Source organism: Anomaloglossus baeobatrachus, chromosome 6 (assembly GCF_048569485.1).
Source record: "Anomaloglossus baeobatrachus isolate aAnoBae1 chromosome 6, aAnoBae1.hap1, whole genome shotgun sequence".
In the NCBI taxonomy this organism is placed as follows: domain Eukaryota; kingdom Metazoa; phylum Chordata; class Amphibia; order Anura; family Aromobatidae; genus Anomaloglossus; species Anomaloglossus baeobatrachus.
This window is the reverse complement of record NC_134358.1, coordinates 347,261,929-347,283,106: the sequence shown is the minus strand read 5'-3', so window position 1 is coordinate 347,283,106 and position 21,178 is coordinate 347,261,929. Positions and strand designations below refer to the sequence as shown.

The 21,178-nt window shown below is 41.9% G+C and overlaps 1 protein-coding gene across 3 annotated transcripts in view; it reads right to left on the bottom strand.

Annotated features, from left to right (window-relative positions):
• TEX10 (testis expressed 10) overlaps nucleotides 1–21,178 on the bottom strand; it is a 1,039,320-nt gene that overhangs the window by 95,765 nt on the left and 922,377 nt on the right. For all 3 annotated transcript variants that reach the window (XM_075314987.1, XM_075314985.1, XM_075314986.1), the window contains 2 exons: nucleotides 19,146–19,324; nucleotides 14,113–14,323 (listed from right to left, as the gene is read on the bottom strand). In XM_075314987.1, the coding sequence (XP_075171102.1) occupies nucleotides 14,113–14,323; nucleotides 19,146–19,324 (390 nt within the window). The remainder of the gene's footprint in view (nucleotides 1–14,112; nucleotides 14,324–19,145; nucleotides 19,325–21,178) is intronic.

Below are 21,178 nucleotides of genomic sequence, written 5' to 3'. Positions count from 1 at the left end.
CGTGCTTCCACTGCACCTATACTCAGTTATGTATAAACAGAGAAAAAATACGACCTGACACTCATATAACAAAGCAGTAAAAAACCTTTATTATAATGGTGTAGGTGACTGCGTGTTGTACAGACAAACATACAGGGGGTGAACATTTCAGCAAAAAGTAAGCAACAGTTTGCAAAAAAATCAATACATATTGTAATATACTAGAGTATATAGCACCCAACCAGTATAAACACTGTATTAAGAGGATCTACATAGGGAAGACCAGAAGGGCCAAAGGAGGTGTAAAAGCCAATAGTAACCATGAAATTAAGGGCAAAATGGAGAACTATTACACTCACCTATATAGAACCAAGGTTGGAGAGTGCTTGCAGGAATGGCGTTCCCTCCAACGTCTGTTTCAGCTAGGAAGCCTTCGTCAAAGGGGCAGCGTCATGGAGGGAAGAGGGCATTTAAAAAAGGGCATCACCCACCCATTGTTTAAGGTTGAAGGTCATATAAGAAACTCAGTTATACTCCGAGACACCATGTTGGTCTGGAGATTGGTAAGACGGAAATTGGGACTTTCATGGAAGGTATCAAAATACCTAAATCCTTGGGCATCACCAAACTTCCCCCAGGGGAGAAAGAATAAACTATTCCTCAAATGGAAAGAGAAGGGCATTAGGAGAATGATAGATGTTTTGAATGTAGAAGAAAGAAGGTGGATGACAGGTCGGGAAGTGCTTGATAAATACAACCTCAATGGCTTTCACATTATTCAGTACGAACAATTGAAACATGGAATAATTGGAGAGCTTGGTGAGATTGGAAGGGAACTGAACAGGAGTATGATTGATGAGCTTATGGAAGGCAATGTAGCAAATGTAAATGTTTCTCGAATATACCGAACATTTAGAGGTGTGCTAATATCCCGGGAAGATAGTCGTACACTTTTAACGTTGAAAAAACAACTGAAAGGGCAAGAAGTGGTGGAGGACATACTGAAAGGATGGGTTCAGATGCAGAAACAAGTCACCAATGAGAGTTGGAGAGACACCCAATTTAGGATATTACACAGGGCTGTTTTGGGTTTCAACATACCGGGCAGAGAGGCACGGTGCCCTAAGTGCCACAAAGAAAAAACAGACATGCTATATGGCTTGTGGGAATGCAGAACGATAGAGAGGTTCTGGAATCAAGTCAGAGCACTATCCAGACAACATGGAGAATTTCTTGCAAACCAGAGTTAATGGTGTGGATTTTTCACTTCTTTGAGGGTGGAGTCAGAGGGGGACTGAATCCTCAGGACAAAAAGACATTTACAATCATACATGACATAGCCATGATAGCTAAAAGGTGCATCCTAAGGCACTGGATACAGGAGGAGGCTCCATCCACAGGGGAAGTCATTGGCGAGCTACATAATCTTTTGAGGATGGAGAAATTAGAAGCAGAAAGGGACAAAGACAACAAGACAACCAAGTTTTTTAGGAGGTGGAAAACGTTTATTGAAGTTTATTTCAAACAGGAAGAAATAAACCATTTAGTGACACCTTTCAGGCATACGGAGTGGTACATTCTGAATGAAATCCAGGGTAGATTGGGAAAGTTGAGGATTACTTAGCGAGGACTAAGGTGAAGGACAAAGGTAAGATGTTATGGCATCATCAAGGCACGACATCGACATTAGAAATATTAAAGAATGGCACAGGGGCTCAAGGGTTTGTTTCATGTATGTTATGTTCGGATTTTCTAATTTTGTGTACACGTCGCTTATTTTTAAAAAATCGTTTATTTTTCATGGCGCCAGTTGATCATCGTACCCGGGGCAGCACACATCGCTTCGTGTGACACCCTGGGAACGATGAACACAGCTTACCTGCGTCCCGCGGCACCCGCCGACTATGGGGAAGGAATGAGGTGAGCGGGATGTTTACGTCCCGCTCATCTCCGCCCCTCCGCTTCTATTGGCCGGCCGCTGTGTGAAGTCGCTGTGACGCCGAACGTCCCTCCTCCTTCAGGAAGAAGATGTTTGCCGCCCACAGCGAGGTCGCTCAGCAGGTGTGTACGTGTGACGGCAGTTTTAACGACTACTTTATATAGTAAACTAATATTAAGACCCTCCCCAAACTTGTGAACAGCACTCATACTTGGTCAACATGGGAAAGACAAAGGAGCATTCCAAGGCCATCAGAGACAAGATCGTGGAGGGTCACAAGGCTCTCAAGGGGTACAAAACCCTTTCCAAGGAGTTGGGCCTACCTGTCTCCACTGAAGCTTATTTCATCAAATCAAACAGTGTCCAAACATGGTTAAAAAACTGACGTGTTTCAGGCATTCAGTCATAGCATGAAATAATTCTGACATTCATCTCAAAGATATACTGGTGATCACAATTAGAGAACAATGTATGATCACTTTTTTTTTTTTTTCCAGAGCTGATGTAATTTAGATTGATCAACATTTGAAGGGTTTTTTTTTGTTTGGGATACACCATGCAACTAAAGCAGTGTTTTACAAAAGATCCAAAGTTTATCAACATAAAACCTTTATTTTACCCAAAATGTGATGATCATGGTTCGAGAATGACTACAGCACAGAGAAAAATAACTACATTTTTTAAAGGCAACAACAGTCATCGATCAGTAGGAAGTGTACAGGCCTTTCATTTGAATGAATTCAGCACATCTCCGGCCACAGGGCATCACCAGTCTCTCACACTGCTCTGATCTGATTTTGATCCACTCTTCTCATCTCTTCCATAGTTCTTTGACTGTTGTGGGTTTCTTGGCCATAACTTCGTCACCAAGGATTTTCCAGAGGTTTTCCATTGGGTTTAGATCAGGACTCTGGGCTGGCCATTTCATTGTTTCAATGTTTTCTGTTTCAAGCAAATGCTTTACCTGTTTTGCTGTGTGACAGGGGTCATTGTCTTGCATGAAAATTGCTGGCTGATAGAGTGATGGTAGTGCTACTGCTTCCTCCCCTCCTCCATTGTATACTTCATGATAGTGATAAACATAGTACGAAATCTTTTGCGTTTATATGTGGAAAAAAACCCTGAAATTTGGCAAAAAAGTTAATCCATAGACCAGAAAATTACGTCACAAAATAGTTAATAAATGATATTTCCCACTTGTCTACTTTATATCAGCACAAATTTTGAAACATAACTTAACTAAGTTAGAAGGGTTTAAAGTTTATCGCAATTTCTCATTTTTCCCAAAAAATTTACAAAACCATTTTTTCAAGGGACATTTGAAGTGATTTTGAGAGGCCTAGGTGACAAAAAATACCCCCAAATGACACCATTCTAAAAACTGCACCCCTTAAAGTTATAAAAAATACAAAAAGTGTATTTACACTTCAGGTGTGCCACAGGAATGAATGCAAAGTGGAATAAAGAAATTTACATTTTACCTATAAATACTGCTTTAGCCTCAAGTTATTCACTTTTACAGAGGATAGCAAGACAAAATGTACCACAAAATGTGTTACCCACTTTCTTTTCTGAGCACGCAGATACACCCCCTCCCTCCACATGTTGTCAGAAACCTCTCTTTGGTCAAACAAGAAGGCTCGAAACGGAAGAACCATTTGAATTTTGGAACATAAATTTGGCTGAAATACATTGCCAGCACCATGTCGCATTTACAGGGCCCCTAAGGTACCTTAACAGCCGAAACCCCCTTCAAGTCACCCCATTCTGAAAACTAGACCCCTAACGGATTATTTTCATGGGTATAGTGAGTAGTTTGAACCTACAGGTAGTTAATAGAATTTGATAATATTAGGTTGTCATATTAAAAATGTTCATAGTTTTTCACAAAAATGTGCTTTTGCTCCAAATGTCTCACTTTTTCAAGAGGCAACACCAAAAAGTGGACCCCATAGATTGTTATCCAAATTCTTATAAGAGCAAGGGACACCAATTGTAGTCAAAAAGTTCTGTTTGGACAAACGGTAGGGCTCAGAACAGAAGGAGACATTTTTGAAGTTTGGAAAAGCTGAAATAAATTGCGTATATCTTTACGCATATACATGGCCCCAAAGGTAACTATACAGCTGAAACCGCACATAAGTCACCCCATTTTGGAAACTAGACTCTTCAAGGATTTCGTCCAGGAGTATTGTGAGCATTTTGAACCCACAAGTGCCTCAAAAAATTTGATCTTAGGTCGTCATATTGAAAATCTTTTTTTTCTTGAAAAGTTGTTTTAGCACTAAATTTCTTACTTTTACAAGAGGTAACACCAAAAAGTGGACCTGATATTTTGTTACCTAGTTTCTTATAAGCGTGGTACTTCACAAAAATGTTACTGTTGCACCAAATTTCTCATTTTTAGGCTATGTACCCACGATCCGACAACACGGCATCCAGGATGCATTGTCAGTCTTTTGCGGATGAGTGTTGTCACAAGAAAACGTCACTTCTGTGGCCACAATCTGTTTGGTCCAGTGCAGACTTTAGCTCTCTTCTCCCTGCGGAAAACAATTGCATCTCCATAGAATAAACTAACATGCTGTGGCTTGGAAAGCTGTGTCGCATGTCAGTTTACCCTGTGGATAAAAGAAGCACAGTGGGAATGAGATTGCTATAAATCTCATCCACTGTGCTTCTATTGTATAAACTCTGATCACTGGCATGCAGCCAAAACAGCTAGAATAGATAGATACATAATGTGATAAAGGTTAAACACATATATAATGTAACAACCCCCTACATATTCTAAGCTTGCACCCTTTAGTGCCTTTCATGTGGCACTTAATATTGTTTATTCTTGTATTCGGCCAAAAAATAAAAAATTAACAAAAAACGACGTGATGTTCCTTTATTTTTGCTAGCCAGCTAGGGTAAAGCAGCCAACTGCAGCTTGCAGTCTGCAGCTGGCAGATTCAGCTTGGCTGGTAATCCAAAACAGAGGTCACTCCACGCTGTTGTTTTAAATTATTTATTTATAAATAAATTAAAAAAAAAATACAACTAAAAACGTGGGCTCCCCCCTAAATTGGATCACCAGACAAGGTAAAGCAGACAGCTGTGGGCTGGTATTCTCAAGCTGGGAAGGAACATGGTTATTTCCCCTCCCCAGTGTAAAAATAACAGGCTACAGCCACATGAATTAGATGCACAATCCTAGTGCCTCGCTCCAGCTCTTCCTTCCTGCTGCATTGGTGCAGTGGCAAACGGTGTAATGGTATTTAGGGTTGAGGCCAGCTGTGTAATGTCAGCTGGCATCAAGCCTAAGGGTTAGAAATGTTTCATCGTCTATCAGACTCAAACGAAAAAAACACCACCTCCCAAAAAAAAATTCCAAGTCCACTGTAATTAATTTTGGAGGACCCATGACGACTCAGTCTTCCAGTATATTGGGGTCACGCTCAGAGAATGCATCCCCCATATGCTGGAATTGCCGACACTCTGTGAGGAGTATGACTGCAGTGATCTCAGTTAGGTTACTGCAGGATATACTCACCAGGCCACAGAGAGGGAAAAAGTGAACTGCAGTAACCTCAATGACGTCACCTCAGTGATGTCACTGCAGTTTATCTCCTGCAGACAATTGGGTGAGAGCTGTCTCTCTGCGCATGCGCCCACCATTTTTCTTCAAGGAGAGGAGAAGAAGGGGCAACAGGGGACTCTCTCTGTACAGAGGTACTGCAGTGAATTCAGGGAGTAATGGGGGTGACCTCGGGGGACCATTCCTCTTCCATCTGATATGATAGATTCGAGAGATATCAGAGGAGGACTGTTTCGGCGAGCGCCCAACTCATGAGCCTGCCATTACAGAAGCTCAGGAGGAGCGGGTCGGGGGAGTTTGGCCACACCGAGGGAGGACATTTCTTTCCCATATGACATGTTTTTCATGTCAGGTGGGAGAGAAATTATTTTTTTTACTGGTACTTTGACTTTTACTTGATTGCCGTTATGCAGTGTATAACAGTGATCATGTGACAGGGGACTGGAAAAACCTGGTTTCTTGTCTGCCTCATTCAAGATGGTAATAGAGCCTTTGGCAAAGACTATCCAATCATTTATGGATTTTTTTTTTTCTAGTCTTAAGGCTGCAATTCACATGCTTAATGTTGCATGTTTACTGAACATTGTTTCAGCTCAGGTTTTTGGTGTTTTTTGTATGTTATCTTGCTTTGTTGCAAGTTAGGGGCGCAGCCCTCCTAATACTGAGACTGAACAACTAATTGCGTCTCACTTCGCTGTGTATTTAATCTGGGACACAGCTGACCACTTGCCACCATTCATATTGGAGTTTGACATGACAAGTCAGGTATTGATAATGTTTTTAACTTCAGTAGGTTAGGGACTGTCTCAGATGGGTACACCTTGACGAGGTGAGACAGCTTTTTACCTTTTTGCAAAAATGTATACACTAAGTACCCTGTTATTAAGCACTTGCAATTTATTTATTTATAGTCAGGGTATTTTACATGCAATTTTTCTCTTTGTTTTTTTTTTTTTTTCTAGTCTTAAGGCTGCAATTCACATGCTTAATGTTGCATGTTTACTGAATATTGTTTCAGCTCAAGTTTTTGGTGTTTTTTTTACACTTGAAAGGAATGCCTGAACTCATCTTAAAACTGCTAGAACAGGTTCTTGTTTTTGTAGCTGACTATGCTTCACACAAGAGTTGAATTAAACTGATGAATGAGAACAATGAAGGTTAACAGGAGCTAGAAGAAAACTTCAGATTCAGTATGTTTCAGATGGAAGGCCACAGTTCTCTTCCTGTATATGAGAAACAGACAGACATTACTGCAGATGAACAGCAAAATTAGTCTTAGGCTATGTGCGCACGTTGCGTACTGTTACTGGAGAAATTTCTGCAGCGATTTGAACAGCACACGTGCGCTTCAAATCACTGCAGAAAAAGTCCGTAATGAAAAAAAAAAAGCCGATTCCATGCGCTCTGATTGCAGCCCCTCCCATAGACAGAGCGGGGACTGCAGGCAAAGCGCAGGAAAGAAGTGACATGTCACTTCTTAGAACGCGTGCTTCGGGCCGCAGCCGAAGCACTGCGCTCTAAGACGCCACGTGCGCACGGCTCCTGCATAATCTTCATAGATTATGCTGGGGACGCAGGACACATGCAGTTACGCTGCGGTGCAGATCGCAGCGTAACTGTATGTAAATACGCAACGTGCGCACATAGCCTTACAGCACTTGGGTCCTGGTTTCAAATGCTACCAAGGACAACATCTGCAAGGAGTTTGTCTGTTCTTTCCGTGTTTTACGTGGGTGTCCTTTGGATTCTCCGGTTGCATCCCACACTCCAAAAACATACTGACAGGTAATTTAGATTGTGCGCTGCAATGGGGACATTGATGATTACAACTGTAAAGCTCTGTGGAAAAAATAGAGCTGTATAAGTAAAATAAAATATAGTAGATGATCTTGTTGAAGCGGCTTCAAATCTGTCTTTTCATCACATGTGTTGTGCAGCAGGCAATAAGAGATAGTATGGAAGCGTGACATGCTGGAACTCTAAATGACAAAGTGAGGAAATTGGTTATTGCCGTCAGAACCCCTAAATTTGATTCCATCTTGAAGAAACATGATGATGGAAAAGGGGCAGTTGTCGATGAAGCCACATAGTGGGGCAGCACTTATTTAATGATTGAGTGATTGTTTGAGCTGAAAACCTTTCTTGTAGACCAGGCTAACCCTTATGTAACACTAAATGAAGGTCAATAACCACAGGTGCCTGAATTAAAGGAATTACTTCATCATCCATTTACATGGAAAAAAAACTGCAAGCTGATAATTTAACTGCCGTCATTTTCATAAAGGAGTGGAAGAACTTTCTGTTTTTCCTGTTCTAAAGAGGAGGTTTAATTGCAGATGCAGATTGCTGCTTTAATGAAATGGTGAGAGACACTGCTATTAGAAATTAAAATTTATTCTAGCAGCTGTTTGAGGACCCAAGTCATCATATATTGCTGGATGATCAACAGCTTACTAAAAGGAAAAGAAGCTCTGACAGAGATAGCGGTTAAAATAAGTGGCTACAGGATGGCCAAGAGCAAAGGTTGTGTCACCCAGAGCTACTGCTACCATATTTTCAGCCTCATCAGATGAGAAGTTGGGTCATCCAGTGCTGCCTTATTTTCAGCTTCATCAGATGAGGAATTTTGTCATCCAGTGCTAATGCTCCATATCTTCAGCCTCACCAGATAAGGAGTTTATTTTGAAAAGTATTTGAATGACATGAAGCAGCAATGTGCATGTCTGCTCCATGCACAATTCCTTTATAACCCAAGATTGTTGGAGATGTTGGCCAGATGGTTACCACTTAGACACTAAACCAAGTTAGTGTAAAGAAGTTGTTATGTAGGCTCAAAATAATTAGGTCATATTTGAGGTCATCTATAATGGAGGATCTGAAGGACTATACTATTTCTCAGAACAAATTCATAGATTGCAGAAATGTTATTCAGTACGTTTTTGTTAAACTTTTTTGTTCCACTTACTGCATAGTGTATTGCATATTAACCTCTTCCCGACACATGACTTAGTGGGTACATCATGGATCCTGTCAGGATATTCACCACAGGCTGATGTGGGCAGTCTGTGACGATCCCCGCACATGTCAGCTGATTTAAACAGCTGACATGTGTGACTCCCAGGTACGTGTGGATCCGCTTTTCATCGTGCTTTCAAAACGTGACAGTCTGATGTACATGCCCGCAGCAGTAAGCGTTCACTCACCCGCCCCCATCGGAAGTCACATGATGTGATCACGTGGAGCTGATGGTTGCCATGGTAGCACAGGGTCATGTGATGACTTCTATAGCTATCATGAGTCACTTCCTCTTACTGCGGGGAGAGCGCTCCATGCAATTGGAGAGCAGCATTTCAGCAGATCTCAGCTGTGCAGCTGTGACCTACAGAAATGGACAAGCAATCAGACTGCTGATCCTTATAGCCCCCTGGGGAAATAGTAAAAAATATACACATTTGGTATCGCAGAGTTCAGAAATGCCCAAGCAAAATATAAATCAACCAATCTGATTGGTAAATGGCGTAGCCACAAAAAACCTCCAAACACCAAAATACAATTTTTTGGTCATTGCAACTTTTGCACAAAATGCAATAACAGGTGATCAAAATGTAGCATCTGTGCAAAAATGGTACCCTTAAAAATGTCAACTTAAAACTCAAAAAATAAGTCATAACTCAGTCGTAGATTCCGAAAAATGAGAACGCTACGGGTTTCGGAAAATGACGCAAAAAGTGTGCTACTTTTTTGGACAAACTTGTGAATTTTTTTAACCCCTAAGAAAAAAGTAAACCTATACATGTTTGGGGTGTACGAACTCATACTGACCCAAGGCAGCACACCGACACATCAGTTTTAATATATAGTGAACACGATGAATAAAATATCTGAAAAAGATTTATCCAATTTTTCATGCACATGGAGGTTTTTTTTCTGCAGTTTTCCAGTACACTATATGGTAAAACTTATGGTTTCATTCAAAGGTACAACTTGTCCTGTAAAAAAAAATAAGCCCTTATATGGCAAAATTAATGGAAAAATAAAAAAGTTACGGCTCTCGAAAGAAGGGGAGCAAAAAAAACAAACAACGGAAAATCGCCCGGGGCTGAAGGGGTTAAAGTGTTTTCTGTTCTAAAGTTGAATTCCAATAAATATATTGTATGTTCTAATAGTTTGACTTTTTTGTCATAATAATAATTAAACGAGCCATGTATGAGGGAGTCGGAGTCTTGGAGTTGGAGTCTGGGACATTGAGGAGTTGGAGGTTTGGCTTACCGACTTTACAGCCCTGAACTATATGAAAGAAACTTAAAAACAAAATAGACATACAAGTACAAATAAAACCCCACAAAAGTGAGAAGCTGGGCAAGTAATGACAGTACTTCAGGCAACAAAACCCTAATGAGTCGCTGAGTGATGGTGCCACATAACTAACAAATAGTGGATTGTGTACTCAACTAGTAAGGAGTAAACTCCTTAACCCATTGTTATTGTATATCCAAACCAACCATACAGTCAAGCATTAGACCAGTCTGGAGTTATATTCCACTGATGCTCCGGGGCTATTTTGTTTCACTGGAATGATTTTGGCAGCATGTTACAGAGTTTCAGCAGATCCTTAGCTTGTGCATAAGAAAAACAGGCATGCGTCGTGCCATCTTTATGTATCACCAGTTTGATAGAGAACACCCATTTATAACAGATGTTAGAGTCAGGGAGTACTTCAGTAGCCAAAACAAATTCCAGTGGTTTAGCTAGCGTAGCTGTGGAAAGATCTGGAGAAACAGTTATCCCTTGGAAAGGTTCTTTTAAAAGGACTCTAACAGCACAGAAGGACTGTTCAAGCCAAAAACAGGTGCTCGTGCAATATGGCATAGCTAATCATTTAAATATACCCTCCCACCTGTTTTCCATCTATCTCAGACACCCTTTATTTTTGTTTATTTTGCTTTATGAAGCCAGTGTCATCAATAAAAGAACAGGGGGTGATTGGGGGGGGGGGTGGAGAATGAGGGAAAACAAGAAAGTTGGAAGGTAGATTTCAATAATTCTGAGAAGAAAAAAAACTGGCACTATAGTGCTGTGAATCAAATAGAACAATGCAGCAGTGCTGTTGTTATCAAGACCCGCTTACTAATAGCGCAGTGGTGCACTGCAAAGATCCAGAACATGTGAACTTCAAAAACATAAGAAAAGCAGGCAACTCACTGGTCAGCGGAAAACATTTAGACGACTTTCATTGACCCGTAAAAGCACCTGTATCAGGTGCGAAACTGCCGTCATTTGTGTGCATCCATCCCTACCCCTCCCCACCATGCCTGAAGATTAAAAGTCCTCTAAATGTTTTCCAATGACCGGTGAGTTGCCTGCTTTTCTTATGTTTTTGAAGTTAGATTTAAATGATTAGCCACACCGTGAAGCATGAGCACCTGTTCTTGGCTTGAACAATCATTCTGTGTGGATAGTCTCTCCGTAAGGGTTCAGTCACATCTGTGTGTAGAATATATCATTCCGTTGTTGCTCCTGAAATGTCTTCGAGTGCGATGCGAGTGACATGCTTGTCAATCCATATGTCATGTGAGTGCGTTTTTTCCCTTGCCTAGTCTCCGTGTGTCATGTGATATCCATGTGACATGTGTATTTAACATGGAGTTTTACACACTGTCAAAAGCTAGATAGATGAATGGATAGTGAGATATATGTACAACACATATATAATGTTCCACCCCACTACATATTGTAAGCTTACATCCTTTAGTGCCTTTTAGCCCCAAATTCAATAATAAAAAAAACAAACACGTGAGGTCTCCTTTATTTTTGGTAGACAGTTAAGGTAAAGCAGACAGCTTCAAACTGCAGCTGGCAACTTTACCGTGGCTGATAACAGAGGGCGCCCCACTCTGTTACTTTAAATGTATTTAAAATTAAATAATTTAAAATAACAGGGTGGGGTGTCCTCTATTTTGGATTACCAGAGAAGGTAATGCTGTAAGCTGCACTCTGAAGGCTGCAGCAGTCTGCTTTACCTTAGCTGGCTACCAAAAATAAAAGGGACCCCACGTTGTCTTTTTTTTTTTTAGTGCCACATGAAAGGCATTAAAGGGTGCAATATTACAATATTCAGGAGGGCGGGACATTATATATGTGTTTCACAGCTATCTCTCTATCTACCTATCTAACCATCATCTACGTATTCAGCTATTTTTCTATCATTTGACTGTATGTAAAACTCCATGTTAAAAATGCATGTCCATGTGCCGTGCATTGTTCTAACACCCATTGACTTGTATTGCCGAGGTACGGAGCCACTTGCAACATCTGCGATTTGCCCTGAACGCAGAAGTTTGCAGAGGAAAACTTACCAGATATGCTCTGCTCTTTTGTTTAACAATGGTGCAAGTACAATTGCGATATATTTCTCGCATTGCACTCGCACAATTTATACGCAGATGTGACAAACCTAATTCGGATTTATGCCTCAAGAGACGCAAGAAAGATTCTTTTGTTTTGAAATAATGAAAACTTGCAAGTATGTCCTTTGGGCAGGCAGGATTTAGTCATTTAGGCTTGGGTACCCTATGAATGCGATCCACCATTAAATCTAAATGTCATGCTTCAGGTAGCATATGTTGAAGAGGGCTATGAAAAAAAGGGGCTCAAGCCTGAGTTGACTATAGACTCTGGGGATCCCTCTGGACATTATTCAGGCAGGATCTATCTTCCAGATTCCACAGCTTGTTCTTAATTTGTTGCATCTCTTTGTCCACTTCAGAGTGTACATCTATTAGGTCATTGAGAGAGGTCATGTATTCCGCCACTGCAGCTTCTATATGATCTGTGTGCTCATCCAGGGAGTTAATATCCAGCTTTAAAGGGAACCTGCCTATGCTAATGAGCACAGGGACTAGTCGTAATGGCGTTAGTTCCTGCTCTCATTCCGCCCTCTTAGCATGCCCACAGGGGCATACTAAGATGCTATTAAATGTCCAATGCCTAGCGTCACCAGCAGTTACAGGCGTACCTTTGTCCACTCTCACCGCTTCAGATGTCGCTCAGTGTGCTGTGCATGATCAGAAGTCCCCAGCACTTCCGGTCATGCGCACTATGAAGCTGGGTATATGTGTCAGGCTTCAGAGAAATCTAGTGCACATGACCGGAAATGCCGGGGACTTCTGAGCATGCACACTACCCGGCATCTGAAGCAATGAGAGCGGACACAGGTAGGCATGTCACCACTGGTGACACTAGGCAGCGGACATTGAATATCATATTAGCATGCCCCTGTGGGAGTGCTAACGTGCTAAGGCCTGTTTCACACGTTAGTGAAAAACACAGACTTTTTCACTGGCTGCATACATGAATATGCATGCAGTAATTAGCTGGCTCTGAAGCAGAGGCAGCAGAGGCCGGAGACCAGCGTCGCTGGAGAAGGGGAGTTAAAAATGTTTCTTATTTTCAATGTCCGGGTTTTTCTGGTACGTGTTTCATGGATCACACCACTGTGTGGTCCGTGGGACATCAGTGACGCCAGAGAAAATGGACAGGTCTCCCTGCGGCAATCACAGACATGCGTGTACGCCACACGGAGACACGGTCAGTCAAAAATCACTGATGTGTGCGCAGACCCATTGATTATAATGGGTCTGCGTATGTCAGTGATTCTGGTACGTATAAAAATTAGCACATACGTACCAGAATCACTGACATGTGAAACAGGCCTAAGAGGGAGAAATGAGCACAGGAGCTAACGCCCTTGCATCTGTTCCATGTGCTCATTATCATATAAGAAAGGATCTTTAGAATTACTTTGTCTAAAGATCTCTTTATGCATGCTACTATAGCCTGGGACATTTAGGCAGGAGTTAGAGATATGCACCTAGACCTGTCCGTGGTTCTGCGTGCATATTGCACCTGACAGGTTCCCTTTAACTCACTGATCGCTGCTTTAACATCTGCCTTTAAAAAGGAGCAGAGGAAGCTAAGATGATTTTGCATTCTCCTCTGTGATAGGCATATCAGAGGCAGTCTCATCAAATCTTGTAGAGAAGACTTGTGACCATGCAGGAGAAGATGGTGCTCCTTCCTGTGAAGGCGTGCACTCTGCGGGAACATCTCTGTAAATTCCTCTGGCCATTTTCCTCATTGAAATTTTTAGGCTGATTAGTTAAGTTACAGTGCAGTCTCTAGTTGTGTTATGAGTGCTTGTGTACGGAGATACTAGCTCACACAGCCAGCACTAACAGCAGTCAGGCCCCTCCCCCCTCATAAATGTAATATTCATTAGGAGTTCCTGTGCACTGGACATGTGATATAGACTTGTGTGAAAATCTGATGTAATATTAGGTCAATATTGTTCAGAAATATGGAAATCTCAAAAGGACCAAGCACCATCACAGGTTTGTTCCCTTTCACTCCTTTCTCACATCATTGTCTATTGTCATTTCTCACATCATTGTCATTAAAAACAATCTACACAGATTGATACTTATGGATTTTCCCATTAGGAATCCTATTTGGTCCCTATTAAAGTTTGGATGACAATTTATTCTGTTAGCAAAGGCCAGTAATTTGGGTTTTACAGCGACAAAAAGATTTTATACATAGTAAATTATCATACCATAACATCCTGAAGGGTCTGCTGTACAAGAAAAGCATTGGTCATCATATGGCTTCTTAGCTGCGTATTTTGGAGCAGCAGGCAAAGCAGCTGGGCAATCACAGGGAGCTCATCCTGGTATGCTTGACTAAGTTGAAGATTCTGTAACATTAGCTTCAGAACATTTGGCATCAAGGACAGTAAGGAAATGCATTCCCTCCACAGAAAATCCCTGCAAGGGAAAGAATGTACTACCATTTTAACTTAATTATGTATCTTAACCAATAACAGGGAAATTTTACATTTACCAAACTTTTATGTAATAAATTGTGAAGAATTTTGTACAGTCGATATCCGGGGTCTCAAACTCAGCTGTGTGTATAGGCCACACAAAGAAAAAAAATAATTTGGGGCACCGCATTGAAATTTTTATTGGCATCATATTTTTTCTATATATCTTTGGGTCACTGTTTTTGAACATTTTTTGCTTGCTTATTATAACAAATGTGCACTTGTATGTATGTATAGTAGTAATGTCCCCCATCCAATCCTGGTCCCCATCTTCTAGTAATGTACCCCCTCCTTGTCCCGTATTACAAATTTGCCCCGTCCTTGTCCCCATCCTGAAGTAATGTTCACATCCTTGTCCCATTTTACAAATGTGCCCCATTCATGTCCCAATCCTGTAGTAGTGTGCCCCATCCTTGTCCCCATCCTGTAATAATGTGCCCTAGCCTCGTCCCCTTTCACGAATGTGCTTCATTCTTGTCCTCATCCTGTAATAATGGGACTCTCCATGACCCTATCCATAGTAATATGTTCCCCCTCCTTTTTTACTAATGTGCTCCATCCTGTAGTAATTTTCCCAACCTTTGTCCTCATCCTGTAGCAATGTGCCCATCCTTGTCCCCTATTACTAATGTGACCATGCAGGTCCTCTTCTTGTAGTACTGTCCCCTGTCAGTTAGATTCTCTTCCTGTAGCAATGTCCCATTCTGGTCCCTTATTGTGCCATTCTACACACACACACACACACACACACACACACACACACACACACACACACACACACACACACCCCAAAACATTCTTCTCACCTGTCCTCCATTCCCTCGGCGCCCTCTTGCCTGCTTCTTGCGAAAGGCAGGCACGAGCCCCCCTTGATGATTGTGGCCACTGTCAGCGCTTCATCTAAAATTCAGATGAACGTTTTGCCGCTGCGCAGTCAATCTCTTTAGGCACTATTCCAAAGCCAGCTGCCGGCCAATCAGATGTAGGCAGGTGATGTCATACGCATCAGCTGTTTACCTCTGATTGGCCAGCGGCTGCCATTAGAATACTATATGCCTGTCTGTCTGTGCTTGTCTGTCTCTTTCCCTGTCTGTTTCTGTCTGCCTTTTTCTATGTCTGTCTCTTTCCCTGTCTGTCTGTGTCTGCCTTTTACCATGTCTGTCTACATCATTTCCCGTCTGTCTCTTTGTCTGTCTCTTTGCCCGCATCTTTTCCTGTCTGTCTCTTTGCCCGCATCTTTTCCTGTCTGTCTCTTTGCCCGCATCTTTTCCTGTCTGTCTCTTTGCCCGCATCTTTTCCTGTCTGTCTCTTTGCCCGCATCTTTTCCTGTCTGTCTCTTTGCCTGCATCTTTTCCTGTCTGTCTCTTTGCCTGCATCTTTTCCTGTCTGTCTCTTTGCCTGCATCTTTTCCTGTCTGTCTCTTTGCCTGCATCTTTTCCTGTCTGTCTCTTTGCCTGCATCTTTTCCTGTCTGTCTCTTTGCCTGCATCTTTTCCTGTCTGTCTCTTTGCCTGCATCTTTCCCTGTCTGTCTCTTTGCCTGCATCTTTTCCTGTCTGTCTCTTTGCCTGCATCTTTTCCTGTCTGTCTCTTTGCCTGCATCTTTTCCTGTCTGTCCCTTGCCCTGTCTGTCCCTTGCCCTGTCTGTCCCTTGCCCTGTCTGTCCCTTGCCCTGTCTGTCCCTTGCCCTGTCTGTCCCTTGCCCTGTCTGTCCCTTGCCCTGTCTGTCCCTTGCCCTGTCTGTCCCTTGCCCTGTCTGTGCCTCTGTCTGTGTGTCTCTCCATGTCTGTCTATATCTTTGTCTGTCTCTCTCTGTCTCTTTCCCTCTCTGTCTCTTTCCCAGTCAGTCTTTGTTAGTCTGTGTGTCTCTCTCTATGTCTGTCTCTCTCTCTAATGTCTGTCTCTCTGTCTGCCTCTATCTTTCCCTTTTTTAGTGCTGTAGTGCACATTTGGTGCTCGCTTTTTTGTTTTTTTCTTCATTGAATTGGTCGGTGGCTGACCCCCACCTTGCTATGCACCCCAATTTGGGATGTATTCCACCTGTCTAGATTTTGGCAATTGGTGGCTGTTCACATTCAGTCATCAAGCCCTGTCCACAGGCTATTTACTTCATGTAGCATTTGCTTGGGCCTGTCCCACCCACAGCCATGATTCAGTCATGGGTACGGGATTGAAAAACACCAAGTAAGTGCTGCTAAGAACAGTTCTACTTTTTCATATATGAGGCCATCTGGCATATTTTATAAAAATATTTTAGAGTAGGACTGCCCCAAAGAGATTTTCAGTGACGTGGCGGGGTAGCTCAAGAAATTGCAATTTTTTTGCCAAACATCTCAAATTTTTATAAGTAAAGTTTGGAATTTTTTTTGCTGTAGTGCACATTTAATGCTGGCTTTTTTGTTTTTTCTTCATTGAATTAGTTGGTTTCTTTATCTTTCCCTGTCTGTCTCTAAAACTGTATTTTTTCCTCCTCTGCCTGTCTCTCTCTTTCCTTGTCTGCCTGTCTGTCTCTTTCCCTGTCCGTCTATCTCTCTGTCTGTGTTTGTGTCGGTCTGTCTCTGTCTCTGCCTTTTTCCCTGTTTGTCTCTGCCTTTTTCCCTGTGTCTCTCTGCGTCTGTGTCTCTCTGCGTCTGTTTCTCTGTGTCTGCCTGTCTATTTCTCTCTCTCTGTCTCTTTGTATCTTTCCCTGTCTGTATCTTTGTCTGCCCCTTTCCCTGTCTGCCTCTCTCTGCATCTTTCCCTGTCTGTCTATCTGTGCCTTTATCTCTTTCCCTGTCTATGTCTGCCTTTTTCCATATCTGTCTGTCTCTTTCCCAGTGTGTCTCTATCAGTGTGTATCTGTGTGTCTCTATGTCTGTCTCTCTCTATGTCTGTCTGTCTCTCTCTATGTCTGTCTGTCTCTCTCTATGTCTCTCTCTCTCTCTGTCTGTCTCTCTCTCTCTCTGTCTGTCTCTCTCTCTCTATGTCTGTCTCTCTCTCTCTATGTCTGTCTCTCTCTCTCTATGTCTGTCTCTCTCTCTCTATGTCTGTCTCTCTCTCTCTATGTCTGTCTCTCTCTCTCTATGTCTGTCTCTCTCTATGTCTGTCTGTCTCTCTCTATGTCTGTCTGTCTCTCTCTATGTCTGTCTGTCTCTCTCTATGTCTGTCTGTCTCTCTCTATGTCTGTCTGTCTCTCTCTATGTCTGTCTGTCTCTCTCTATGTCTGTCTGTCTCTTTCCCTGTCTGTCTCTTTCCCTGTCTGTCTCTTTCCCTGTCTGTCTCTTTCCCTGTCTGTCTCTTTCCCTGTCTGTCTCTTTCCCTGTCTGTCTCTTTCCCTGTCTGTCTCTTTCCCTGTCTGTCTCTTTCCCTGTCTGTCTCTTTCCCTGTCTATGCCAGTCTTTCTTTGTGTCTGCCTCTGTCTGCCTTTTTCCCTGTCTGTCTATCTATCTCTCTGTCTGTTTGTGTTTGTCTATGTGTGTCTGTCTGTCTCTTTCCTGGTCTTTCTCTGTCTGCCTGTGTCCGTGTCGCTCTGTGTGTCCGTGTCGCTCTGTGTGTCCGTGTCGCTCTGTGTGTCCGTCTTTTTCCCTGTCTATTTCTCACTCTGTCCCCGTCTGTCTCTGTCCCCGTCTGTCTCTGTCCCCGTCTGTCTCTGTCCCCGTCTGTCTCTGTCCCCGTCTGTCTCTGTCCCCGTCTGTCTCTGTCCCCGTCTGTCTCTGTCCCCGTCTGTCTCTGTCCCCGTCTGTCTCTGTCCCCGTCTGTCTCTGTCCCCGTCTGTCTCTGTCCCCGTCTGTCTCTGTCCCCGTCTGTCTCTGTCCCCGTCTGTCTCTGTCCCCGTCTGTCTCTGTCCCCGTCTGTCTCTGTCCCCGTCTGTCTCTGTCCCAGTCTGTCTCTGTCTCTGTCTGTCTCTGTCTGAGCTTATGTCTGTCTGTCTCTTTCTGTCTCTCTCTGTGTCCCCACCGACATCTTATTACCTCACACACAAGCCTTTTATACTAAGAATGTCCTTCGTTCCTATAGCAACCAATCACAGCTGCTTTTTTATGATCTGTAGCTCCCAGCACCATTGACTTTAATGGAAGCAGGTTTTTTGGAGAGTAACTGTATAGTGTGGGGTTACATTTTCCCATCAAAACAGTCTATGATGTTCCCTGAGTCACATGGGTTGACGGTGCAAAATTTCGTGATTGTACATATGACGGTGCGGATTAGTTTAGCGGACATACACACATACATACACTCAGATTTATACATTAAATGGTAACTGGATTTTAGCATCCAGTTACTGAGACTTAAATGTCAAGTGTCAAATACAGAGCAAACTAAAAGAAAAAAGTGGAAGCTCACAACGCTGTATGTAGCAGTTTAAGTCCATGAAATAGGAAATGGATGCCAGATCCTCTGGTAAGGCGTCGACCAGAAAGGTAGAATTAAAGGCGTGAAGGAATGGCATCTTACAAGGAGCGATTAGTAAAATGAAAAATCTTTCTTCAAAGCATTTTAAAAACACTAAAAAAACTGCAGCATGTTAACACCCGACGCATTTCTGGCGCTCAAAAAGACACAGGAAAGTCATAGGAAATGATGACTAAGTGTGTCTTTTTGTGCGCCAGAAACGCATCAGGTGTTAAAATGCTGCAGTTTTTTTAGTGTTTTTAAAATGCTTTGAATAAAAATTTTTGATTGTACTTACTTCCTTTGAAGATGTAGTTCCTTCACTCCTTAATTTCTCCCTTTCTTGTCAAATATTGACTCAAGCTTTAAGCTTCATTTTTATTTATTTTTTTACCTTTTTATTACATGTTCAACATCCTTCTCAATTGTCAGCAAGAAATTGAAAACACTGTAACAGCTGGAAGCCAGGAAAACATAAAAACTCTCAGTTGGGTTACAACTTTGGTCAAGAAGATTATTTACAGCATGCAAGATGGATCCAATAGTGCTGTCAGGAACTATGGTCAAGCCAGCCTATAAAAGAGTGAAAGCAATTAAGACAACTCTCACATTAATAAGTACACAGAAAATGTGTTTCTTTGACAAATCTATGCATTCCAAACTGGCAACTCAAACAAGTATAAAATATAGGAGAAGCTTGTTTATTGGCCAAAATGTTGAGGCCATATGCTTTGTTAAAACAGCATTTTACTTTATGATGTTTTTGAGGTCAGTGGCATTCTTATCAAAACCTAGCATGGTGAAAGTACTTATTTTTTTCTTTTTTGGGGTGTGGCTAGCTAGGAGGCGACTTTAACCCTTTTCAAGGTCATAAAGGACGAAAAGTAATACTGTTGATATAAAAAGTCTAAAGTCCAGACCGCACTCTCCAACTTCTAGCCGAAAATCTTCTTTATTGTAAAAATGTGCAGGATAAAATAATGGTAAAGGAGCTGGTTGCAGGCCCCCTCACGGACGACGGCCGTTTTGCGTCTAACTAAGCTTCAACGGGTCCATGTGGAAGGACAGAAACCACCACCCCCTATAGAGGTGCACACAGTCCACGTCACCACCAATAATAACAATGAGGAGTGCATAAAAGAAAACAATTACAAAAAAATGATGTACAAAGCAATGAAATACAGATGTACAAATACATATACAGAGGTATGAGGATGCATCACAAAAATACCGATAAATCATTTCTATCATTCAATCCCAAATCTCCTTGTGCCTTGTATTTAATAATCAACAACCTAGCTTCAGTCTGTAGCAACAGTCTATGAAGTTTACCACCCAGGGAGGGAGATTAACCCTTTCAAGCCCTGCAAAATATAATAAATCTGGGTTTCCATGACTGTCACGAATATGGTTAATTAACCGAGGAGAACCTTTGCTGGTTGTGATTGAATTATAGTGCTACTTGAAGCGGACATAAAGGGTCTAATTGTTTTCCCGATATAGAACCTACCGCACGGGCACAAAATAATGTACACAACAAACTTTGTTTTGCACAAAATTATTTTCTTTACAGTATGGGAGAAAGAGCCAATCTGTATAGGGTTTACAGTAAGATGTAGTTTACAGAACCTGCAATTGCCGCAACGATAATTCCTGGATGGGCAATACCTATCTAGCCATGTGGTTGAATGACCAAGTCGGTTCTTAACTAATAGATCTTTTAAATTATTACATGTACGGTATGTAACTAAGGGTTTAAGTTGTGTCATATCTTTTAAATCTGCATCCCTTTCCAAAATATGCCAATTATTGTATAAAACATTTCTTTTACTAGTGTCGAGTGGACCAAACTTGAAATTAAAAGTAAATCTCCTTAACACCTATTATCAATCAACTGACTTTTTTTTTTTTTTTTACTAGGGTGTGGAGGCATGGATGCAGCTTTCTTAAAAGAATCCTCTACAATATTATCAGGGTAGCCTCTATCTGCCCCTATTTTCATTCTGCTGCCTGCTCCAAAAAAGTTTTGTTATCGTTATTAATTCTTCTCAACCTGATAAACTGGCTAAAGAATAAAGCGTTTTTGTATGTCTTGGGTGGGCGCTGCTAAAATGGAGCAGAGAATTTGAGGCAGTTGGTTTCCTATACACTTTTGTCAAAATCGAACCATCCCTGATTTTAATGTCAACATCTAAGAAACTTAAAGAATTTCCCCCAAAAAGGGAAGTGAACGACATATTCATCTTGTTTAAGGCATTGAGGTGTTCTACAAAATCTGAGAACAGCTCAGCAGAGCCATCCCACACGATGACTATGTCGTCCACGTACCTTAGATAATGTTTTGTGTGTCTGAGAAAAGCGTTTTTAGATTAAAAAATATAGCAGCTCTCAAAAATGCCCAGGAAGATGTTAGCCAAAGAGCATGCT